This window comes from Arachis hypogaea, chromosome 6 (genome assembly GCF_003086295.3).
Source record: "Arachis hypogaea cultivar Tifrunner chromosome 6, arahy.Tifrunner.gnm2.J5K5, whole genome shotgun sequence".
Lineage (NCBI taxonomy): Eukaryota > Viridiplantae > Streptophyta > Magnoliopsida > Fabales > Fabaceae > Arachis > Arachis hypogaea.
This window is the reverse complement of record NC_092041.1, coordinates 50,417,416-50,428,069: the sequence shown is the minus strand read 5'-3', so window position 1 is coordinate 50,428,069 and position 10,654 is coordinate 50,417,416. Positions and strand designations below refer to the sequence as shown.

Sequence of the window (10,654 nt, the reverse complement as noted above, 5' to 3'; positions counted from 1 at the left end):
AGCAGAAGAAGTAAAAGAGCTGAATCTTAAAGTGCAAGTAATGTAAATGATTGAAACTTAGATTGTAAGAAATGTAAATGGCTGAAGCTTAAAGTACAAGAAATGTAAACCACTGAATCTAAATTGCTGTAAAACTTAAATTTCTGAAAGCTTAAAGGGATTTGGGAGCTGAGATTCAAAATTAAGCAAGAAAAGTGCAAGCTAAAGTGAATCAGTAAGCTGTGAAGAAAAGAAGTTCAGTTCAGTTTCACACAGAAGCGAAAATTACTTGAAGAAGCAAAACAAGAAGAAGCTGAGCTCAATTATGAGATTCTCCAATAGAAATTGAAGATCCAAAAAGAGCAATGAGACTAGAAAGCAGATTTATATCTCAATTCTTCTCTTGATCAAATAGAAACTAAATTGCAGAAGAGTTTTAAATGAAAACAGTGTATAAAACTCAGATCCAATTCCTCAATTATGCAGAAGAAGAACAAGATGAATTTCAGATCAAGTATTGAAACAGAATTCCTTCAATCTCGATCCAAAATTAAAAACAGAAGATGGAAGAGTAAAATGAAGACTAGAGAGCAAGACTGAGATCCAATCTCAGTTTTAGAGCTTTCAATTAAAACTAATGAAAAATGAGCTAAGTGTAAAACTAAAAAATGAAAAAAAGGTCCTAAACAAATCAAACTAACTTCTATTTATACACTTTCTATTTTTTTTAATCTTCAAAATTTGGAGTGGGCTTTTCAACTTTGTTAAAGAATTGAATTTACTTGAATTTTTTGGACCAAGGCCCCTCCCAGGGAAGCGCTCGGTGAAAAGAGAAAACGCAGCACTCAATCCTTGGCCTTGTTGTGTAGCGCTCGGTGAAGTAATTTCACGCAGCACTTACATGCTTGAGTGGGATTCCCTCTTCGAGCCTTGGTGGAGCCAATTTGAACCAAATTCCTTGTGCCAAGCTTCAATTAATAGCGCTAAGTGAACTAAGTTCACGTAGCACCCCTCCTTGCATTCCTCTTGTTCCCCATTTCGAGCTTTGGTGAATGCACTTGTGCCAATTCCCTTGTGAAGTAGCGCTTCTTCATTCCTCCATGTGCTTGGTTCGAATCTTGCTGGCTTCCTTGTTTGGTGTGGCGCCTTGATTTTCTTGTTGGAGAGCCACAAAAAAGTGAAAACATTTGACGTAGCGCTTTCTTCACTTTGAGCGCTGGCCTTGTGATTGATCTCTGTAGCGCTAAATTAGAAAGCGCAGTGCTAAACTAGAAAGCGCTAGGCTTGAGTGCTTCCTTTGCAATGCCTTGGTCATCCTTGTAGCGCCAAATGGGAAAGCGCAGTGCTACATTAGAAAGCGCTATGCTTGAGCGCTTTGTGACTGACCCTTGCTCCTTTGGTGAGCGCCACGCTTTTGTGCCTTGGGTCACGCTTTCCAAAGTGTGGCCTAAGGTCCAAAGCGTGCTCTAAGGTTCATTTTTTCTTTTTTTTTTATCATTTCTTCACCTACAAGTAATCAAAACAACCAATCAAAGCATCACCACATTCACAAGGTTTATAAATCAGTCAAAAATTACTTAATGCTAGCTTAAACCTTATGATTTTGTGTCAAATAAAGGATGGTTGATTGATTTAACCAAACCATGCAAATCCACTCTAAATTACTTACTTACAATGCAAGAAAGTGCATAAAACCTAATGAAACAAATGAAAAATGCTTGAAAAGCTAGAATAAGATGATTTTTCATCAATAGTGTAGCTTTTAATTGTAGATATCATCGACTCCCTGGAACCAAATTCTATTCTGACCCTAAACTTGCCATCTTCTGCCGCTACTTTGCTTCCACCTACGATGAAGAAACCCCTATTAGTACAAGGAAAATAAAATTAATGTTAGTGGTAACTTTAATTAATAACCATAAGATAACATACCGATATCCGCATACTCAGAAAATTCCGGGACATGCATGGCTTCGAGATCTAGAGTCCGCATAAAAGATGGAACGCCAAAGGGGTGCGGCTTACAATCGCATCCGTCTCATTCTGTACCGCTGGATTGCCTGCCAAGTCTCCGTCATCGTTTTTGTCATCGACCTCATAGTTGGCTTCAAACTCCTCTTCACTGTCGTTGTTATCTTCTTCCCAATCTATATCCCCGAGTTCATCAACGTTGACATCGTCGCCAACCGCATCCATCCCCATATGCTATTCAAACTCAACGTACAACTCTATCATCGGCACATGAAATCGGGTTTGTTGATAAATATAGAACATCCGCTGCATGCATGTGTCGTCAGTGATGAATATTAGTTGAAACTGTATTATTCCACCAAATACTTGTACAGGATTTTGGTACGAAATATTGCTCACCCTTTTCGAAATGTGACTTTGTATGTTCTCATAAAGACCATTTTGCAACTCTACAAAACTCATGGTACATGGAATAGCAAATGAAAATGGACATTCACATACAAAAGTCACTCCTTCGTGTGTATTTGGTATAATCTCACCGTTAAAATACACTCGCATATGTGCAATACCTTCCATAACTTCAACCTCACCTAATTTGACTTTTTTGACACTATTAAATGCAAAAAAACTCACTACGTATCATTCAAATATGGAAGAAAGAGTAATAGAAGTAGAAGTGAAGTGAGAACACTAACATGAGTCTCGTTTCATATTTATAGGCAAGGCTCTTGTTTAAAATATTTTTTTATTCAAATTGCAAGTTGCATTTTAAAGCTTCCAAAAATTTTTTGACCCACAAAAAACATAATCTACGTTTTGGGGTTTCCAAAAAAATAAAAAATCCATTCCTAAATGCAATTTGCGGTTTGGGCTACGAAAAAAAACGTCCATTTCCAAACGCAATCTGCGGGCCTAAATAGAATAGCAATGAATATTTTTGCCAAGCCTCCCTTCCGCCGTGTTATGCTATGCTTTTTTCTATTTGCAAAAGAATATGAGCCACAATCACAAGTTAGTGAAGTTACAAAGATCAAACAGAAGGGGGGATGACACCTCAAAGGTCGCAGGTTCAAGCCCGATTGGTTGTAATCAGGGAGAAAAATGTGATAAATGTGTGAGGAGTGTGTGGGTGTATTATGTACCTAGGATTGAGGGTTGTCCAATCCATTGAGGGACTTAGGATTAGGGGTTGTTCAATCCATCGACCAAAAAAAAAAAAGAAAAAAGAAGAAGGGTTGGGGAGGACCGGAGAAGAATAATTTTCTTAATTATGATAAATTTTATATATTTTATTTTATTTTTAAATTAATCCGAAAAAATACCGTAGTAGAATAAAAAAAAACTTTAATAAACTCATTAGAATAAATTAAATATACAAAACATAAAATCATAACATAATTTAAATAATAAAAGATTTTAGAGCAATTATCCAAATTAATCCTTTAGATTTTTAAAATCGGACATTTTAGTTCCAAAAAAAATTAATATACAGATCAATCCCCAAAAAAAATTAATACACAGATTATAATAATAATAATAATAATAATAATAATAATAATAATAATAATAAATAAATAAATAAAATTATAAAAAATTATTTTACAAGAAATTCAAAATTAAAATTATTTGATATTTTTATATTTAATAAAATCAAAAGAAGTACTATTTTAAAAAATATGTTTGTATTAAAAAAATATATATTTAATATAAATTCAAATTAAAATATTTTCTTTTAATACATATTTTTTAATACAAACATATATGTTTTTTTTACGTAGAACATCTTTTAATTATATTAAATACAAAAATATCAAATAGTTTTAATTTTGAATTTAAAAATTCTCTAATAATAATAATAATAATAATAATAATAATAATAATAATATTATTATTATTATTATTATTATTATTATTATTATTATTATTATTGAGTGACTATATATATATATATATATATATATATATATATATAAGAATTTAATGAATAAATTTATCATTGTTTTTATCCAAAAAATACAAAAGGTATAGTACAATATTATTCTGCAATTAATAATAATAATAATTTTATTTTATTTTATTTTTGGACGGAGAACTATTATGTCTAACAGAGAGAAACGTTGGGGATTGATTTGTATATTAGTTTTTTTTAGGGACTAAAATGTCCGTTTTTAAAATCTTTGTGGACTGATCTGGGTAATTATTTTGACGGAAAATGAACTGGGACTGATTTGTCTGTTGGAGTAAAATCTTGGAGATTGATCTGTATATTAATTTGGAAAAGTCTAGGGGGCAACAAATTTATTGCATTTTGGCCAGCATGTAACCAGCAGAGAAAGGCCATTGGATAAAATCTCACACCAATCTCACACCATCAAATCATCATTGATGTTTAGTTGATGGCTACCAATCATAAATGTTGCTGGCCTCCTAGCATTGCTCTATTAATTTTCCTTGGAGATTAAAATGTCTGATTCTAAAATTATTGGGACTGATTTGGATAATTACTCGATTTTATATATTCTAAAAATTAGTTATTAAATTAGTTAATATAAAATAAAATAATTTTATTTAATATATTTTTATGTTAAAAAATATTATTCATATATTAAAATTATCTACTAAAATTAGTTACTAATATATTTATATTTAAATATATATAATTTAATTTATTTTTATTTATATTTTAACATATATTTTATATATAATTGATTTTAGTGTACAAATAATATAATTGTTTTATGTTATAGTTATTTTGATGATTAATTTTTCTTTTACGATTGTTAAATAATAAAATTTATACAATTGAGCAAAAAAATAATTAATTTTATTAATGTATGGTTATATAATTAAATGCAAATGCAATTAGGTCTTAGGACTTACTTTGGTGGTAGGTAAAGAGATGTAGAAAGGGTGTGTCGCCAACAAAAACGAAACCAATCCAAAACTAGAAATTATAGCTGTTTTGGTTGGTACCTGAACCTACAACACGCCTCAACCACCCAAACACTTCCATAGCCATGGCTGCAACCTCATCATCACTCGCTTCTCATCTCTCCATTGGCCTTCGCCGCCATTCCCCGAAGCTCGATTCTCTCGGCTCTCAACCTTCTCTCTCTGCCACTCACTCCTTCTTCGACACTGTTCACTTCAACCTCCGCTTATCCCTCACTGCTTCTAAACCCTCCCGCCCCGTCGTCGCCATGGCCGGCACTGGAAAGGTTTCTTCTTTTCCCCCTTTTTCTTTTCTATCTCTATTAAACATGAAGGTTTTGTTTTTTTTTTTTTGTTTTTTTTGGCAAATTTCAACTTCAGAAAAGAAAAAAAAAAGGGTTAACTTTTGTTGATTAGGTTAAACGATTGATTGTGTTTTTCTGTGGAGAATGTAATTTTCCTTAACGGGTTTGGATTGATCCGCTTGTTATTTAGCTGGATTAGCATAACTCAACTCATTGTGTTCTGAAACAGTTTGTGGAATAATACTAAAGTTATTATCCACCCACTCAGAAGCATTGTTACTAATTTTCTTTTTCAATGTACTTTTTTCTTGTGTTTATGTATCCGTCTTGCTACTTGTATATTGGTTATTGATATTATTCATTCCCTTTTTGTGATTCCAGTTCTTTGTTGGTGGCAATTGGAAGTGTGTAAGTGTCTATCCCTCATATTCTTTTACACTATTTATGGTTTCTTTACAGTGCTCCCTGTAGGTGGTTGAATATTTCAGTCTTTGTTTTTTCTTATTTTAGCATAAACAGCTTTTATTTTTGGCACTACAGCAATAATGGATTCTAACTACGAAATCACAACTCTCAATATATTTTCTTACACTTATAGCAGCACATTATGGAATGTAAAATCCGCAGCATAACTCATTAGGTATGCTTTGTTGAGGATATAAATATTAAAAGGAAAAGTATAGGTAGACAATGAAAATACTAAACAATGTGAACAATTGATATATCGGATGTTCATTTCACTAAGTGTGTGGATGGTCATTCTAATTTTAAAATTTAGGTGGGTAATTTGGAGATGTAGTGTGTTTTTGTTTTATTGGTGGTTGTTCATATTGTTCAAAAAAGTCATTGGTTACCTAGCATAACCCATATTAAAATATGTAGCCTTTGTGATTTCTGCCATTTTTTTGAGTAATAAGATTTTCTTTCCCTCGAGTCTCCCTGTGGGTTTTGTTGAACTCGGTCCCTTATTCTCTTATTTGTGGCCTGTACCTGTATATAACTTCCTATAACACAAGTTGATTGCACCATATAGTTTTCTGAAGTTAGCATCCTGCTGCCTTTTTTATATGAGAAACTCCTCTTCATTACAGAACTAAAGAAACACATTTTGCTTTTCTTCTTTTCATGGCTTCATCACTAAGTGTAACGGTTTTGGACAGTGAAACCTATCCTTTAGACTGTTAAAATATTTCCAAGAGAAAGCAGCCTGTGTTTCTCATATGATACATGGTCATGTTGTGAATTTCCTGCATGCTTCAAAGGTTATCTTCATCTGTCATTTGGTTTGTGCTGAATAAAAAAGTTATTGTCTTTTATCTCTTTTAATGACACAGGTTCTTTTTTGAATTACATTTTTCAGTAGGTTTTTTTCTGTTTTATATGCTTTCAACCACCTATAACTAAGCATTCTTTTGGTCTCATGGTTCAGTTATTCACTATTGCAGTTGGAAACATCATCACATGATCTCATGATTCAGTCAATTTGAAGTTCAGTAATAAATAGGATTGCATTTCACATTTTCTCGTTCAATACTATGTGTATACTTGTATATAATTTTTCATTACTTTTGTTGTTGTCTCTAGAATGGAACAAAAGACTCCATCAGTAAACTTGTCTCTGACTTGAACAGTGCGAAATTGGAGGCTGATGTTGGTGAGATTTGGTGTTCAATCTTCAATTTTAAGTGTTTCCTGTTGTAAGCTTTAGTCAATGACAAATATATTCTTCTTTTCAACTTTGTACCATATAAATTAAGAATGGCTCAGTTACTGAAATAGAAGCCTCTCCCTCCCCCCCTCCTTTTTTTTTTCTTTTTCTGTTTTTCTGTTTTATTTTCCCCAGTTTTCTCTTGCTTTGATGGAACACCAAATTAGCAAAATGGCAATGAGATAATAGACGTGTATTGGAAAAATGATGTAATAACTTGGAGTGCTGTTCAGCACGTAGGACATAATTACCTAAACATATACGTTGATCATATTGTTTTACCAGAAGTTTTTTCATAATTATCATTATCATTTATATATTATTTGTTATTCTGTTTTGATAGTCCCTTATAATTTTGCGAGAAGTGCAGATGTTGTCGTTGCGCCTCCCTTTGTGTACATTGACCAGGTGAAAGGCTCAATTACAGATAGGATTGAAATTTCTGCACAGAATTCTTGGGTGGGAAAAGGTGGGGCTTTCACGGGAGAAATCAGGTTAGATTGGGTTTTCCCTGATGACATAGGCTCAATTAGATTGATCTTTGGATTTTTGTGTTAGTGTGATGATTATAGATGCCCTTTTATTGCTCACATTTACCTTGCTGTCAATATTCTTATTTTCTGGTCCTCGTGTGCCGCACTGTAACATTTTAAGTGTGTCACTTATTACTCTGTGATTTTTCTAGTGTGGAACAACTCAAAGACCTTGGATGCAAGTGGGTTATTCTTGGGCACTCAGAGCGAAGACATATTATTGGAGAAAAAGATGATGTAATACAAACACAGATATTTTCAGTGCCTTTATTAGTGTTTACTTTTTTCGTTATTATTTTTATTTTAAGCTATATTCTGTTAACCAAAGCTTGTCAATGCCAGTTTATAGGAAAGAAAGCTGCTTATGCTTTGAGTGAGGGTCTTGGAGTGATAGCATGCATTGGTGAACTCTTAGAAGAGAGGGAAGCTGGGAAAACTTTCGATGTTTGTTACCAGCAATTGAAGGCTTTTGCAGGTAAATTTATGCTTCTTACGACCGATTTGAAATCCATTTTCTTTTGGGGAAAACCAAGTTTGTGGATTGGTGATTACTTCCATAAAATCAATTATGCGGGGCATTATGTACAGATGCAGTGCCTAGTTGGGACAATATCGTGATTGCATATGAACCTGTATGGGCCATTGGAACTGGTAAAGTGGCCACACCCCAGCAGGCTCAGGAAGTACATGTAGCTGTTCGTGATTGGCTCAAAAACAATGTTTCTGCCGAAGTTGCATCCAAAATCAGAATTATTTATGGAGGTAATAAATCATTAAGTGCTTGTTTGGGTGTCATTAAATTATTAGAAAAATATCTTTTTTTCAACAAAAAAGTAATTTTATTTATTTTTTAGTGTACTTGACAAAATTTTAATAGTAAAAGTAAAAGCACTAAAAAAATAAAAAAACCATCGTTTTTAAAAGCTACAATTTATATTGTTTTTTAAAAGATCTTTTTTACTTAAAAAAAAAAGATATTTTAACATAATAAATAATCAAAAAAGTATTTTTATATTGTTGTACCCAAATGTAATAGCTATATCCAAACAGGAAAATACTTTTATTTTTCTAAAAGATCTTTTAAAAAGTGATCACTTGAGAAAAGATTTTTTCGTAAAAGCTCATCCAAAAATGTCCTAATTCTATGTTTAGTTCCTCGTTGAACTTAACCTGTTAGAGTGACTCAGAAATTTCAGAAAGGTTAAGGTTTCATGTTGTCTTTATCGGTTTTCAGGGTCTGTAAATGGGGGCAACTGTGCTGAGCTTGCAAAGCAAGAAGATATCGATGGATTTCTTGTTGGCGGTGCTTCGTTAAAGGTAACATGGTTTCTTCAAGATTTTATTGGCCATACTGGGGTCACTATGAGTTGATCAAAGAACTCCATTGATTACTTTTTCTTACGGCCTTCGCTTGTGGTGCAGGGTCCTGAGTTTGCTACCATTGTCAATTCAGCTACTGAAAAGAAGGTCGCCGCTTGATTACTTACTGTGGTTTTGGAAATAAGAGCGCATTAAGGACAAAGACTTGATAATCTTATATATGACAATAATATGGAGTGTATTATAACAGTTTCATCCCAATCAATCTTTGTTGTAATTTTCTATGGCATAGTAGAAAAAGCATGGTCGCAGTTTTCCAATGAGCTTGTATTCTCTTGTAACGATTAGAGATAATTAAGCATTTTAAAGGGCAATAAATGTTATTCAATAAACATAGTTGATCATACCTATCTATCTTAAGACTTAAGAGACCTTGGTTTACTTTGCGCATGGGATAGTCCGTATTACTATTAGTACTGTATTAGATAGGAGAGTGTTTGTCATACTCAGTTGACCATTTATCGTCTACTGTTAGATAACATGCGAATCCTGTTGGGAGTCCAATTCAATGGTGGACGATGGAAGAGTTTATATAGTACTTCATATAAATTGAGTACACTTAATAATCATATAACTCTTTTATTGGCATTGGTTTAGATTTGGGAATGTGGCAGGTTCTAATTTTTGGTATTTAAATTGCCCTTGATTGTTGTTTACCGGCTTTGCTTTCTAGACTGAGTATTATGTTATTCTTGGTTTGACTAGTAATCCAAATCATAGTTTGGGCGAAAATTGGTATTGTTGAGGCCATACGTCTTTTTTAGTGTACGTGGATACATTTTCACCGATACTGAAAAGGTTGATTTCAAGCTTAAATGTTTAATTAGGATCGCTGTAGTCATTATAAGAAATGTTAATGGTGCTTTGGTTCTCGATGTGATTTCTTTAAAGGTTTTTTTTGGACCGTAGAATTTTATTGATAAGAAAATGAAGGCTTAGCCTTTTAGATGCCTAGGTTTATCCTTACAAAGCACTGTTTTCAAATTAAACCAACTATTTAAGCAATGAAAAATTAACCTACACAAGATTAAATTTTTATGGTTAGATGGATTGGACAGCATCAATCTTACATATTATAATATTTCATACATATAACAAACTCAAACACACAATACTTAGAGTTTTTGTTTATTATTTGGCCTTGCCAAATTTCAAACTGAGATGTAGCTGTTCATACCCTGACCGGGCTCCTCCAACTCGGCAAGTTCATGAAAGGTCCGACCTCGTCCTAAGGCCCACGCCTAAAGGTCGGACCTCGGACAATAAAACAAGGAAGGCCCATCAAAAGGAACGCAGCCCAAAACCTAAAGGCCGAAAAGGCCTAGAAGAGGCGGTTCCACAAAGATAGAGATAAAACTCCCAAAAGATAAGATAAGATAAGAATATCTTATCCAGGGAAGATCACGGCCAACTACTATAAATACACTGGAACACCCAGGTATGGCATTCATTCCATATTCTACACATATCTGCTTGGACCCATGCACATAACTTAAGCATCGGAGTGTCATTGCAGGTACAACCACCAACCACTCAACATATCAAGCTCGGGTCCCTGAACCCCCACCTCGGGTCTTTCCGGACGACCGAGCTACGCGTTTCAGGTAACCCTCGGAACATTGGCGCCGTTGCCGGGGACCTGGAAGTCATCCCTCTACCATGGCGGACAATCCTCACAACAATGATCGCGCTGCATCTGAACAAGAGGATGAAATTGACACCGGAGAACGACCGGACAGCCCTCTATCACCACGCACTCCAGGAGGAAACAAACAGAATCGCCCAAAGACATCACTCCCAAACAAAGATCCACAAATTTCCGAAAAAGAGAAGAGCTCGGAAATTCT

General features: G+C 33.9%; 1 protein-coding gene across 2 annotated transcripts; it reads left to right on the top strand.

Moving 5' to 3' along the window:
- Window positions 1-4,823: 4,823 nt before the first annotated feature.
- LOC112696599 (triosephosphate isomerase, chloroplastic) lies at window positions 4,824-9,153 on the top strand. Of its 2 annotated transcripts, XM_025749429.3 has the most exons (9): window positions 4,825-5,168; window positions 5,568-5,594; window positions 6,771-6,840; window positions 7,265-7,388; window positions 7,580-7,664; window positions 7,770-7,902; window positions 8,016-8,189; window positions 8,662-8,744; window positions 8,850-9,153. In XM_025749429.3, the coding sequence occupies exons 1-9, from the start codon at window positions 4,968-4,970 to the stop codon at window positions 8,904-8,906; spliced, it is 954 nt and encodes a 317-aa protein (XP_025605214.1). In that variant the 5' UTR covers window positions 4,825-4,967; the 3' UTR covers window positions 8,907-9,153. The 2 variants fall into 2 exon arrangements, with proteins under 2 accessions (XP_072053112.1, XP_025605214.1); XM_072197011.1 differs by lacking the exon at window positions 8,662-8,744 and having other exon boundaries at window positions 4,824-5,168; window positions 8,016-8,216; window positions 8,805-9,153.
- Window positions 9,154-10,654: the final 1,501 nt, after the last annotated feature.

Coding starts and splice junctions, on each gene's coding strand:
- LOC112696599 (XM_025749429.3), top strand. CDS start 4,968: ATGGCTGCAACCTCATCATCACTCGCTTCTCATCTCTCCATTGGCCTT. Junction 5,169..5,567: donor CCATGGCCGGCACTGGAAAG/GTTTCTTCTTTT, acceptor TTGTGATTCCAG/TTCTTTGTTGGTGGCAATTG. Junction 7,389..7,579: donor GCTTTCACGGGAGAAATCAG/GTTAGATTGGGT, acceptor TGATTTTTCTAG/TGTGGAACAACTCAAAGACC.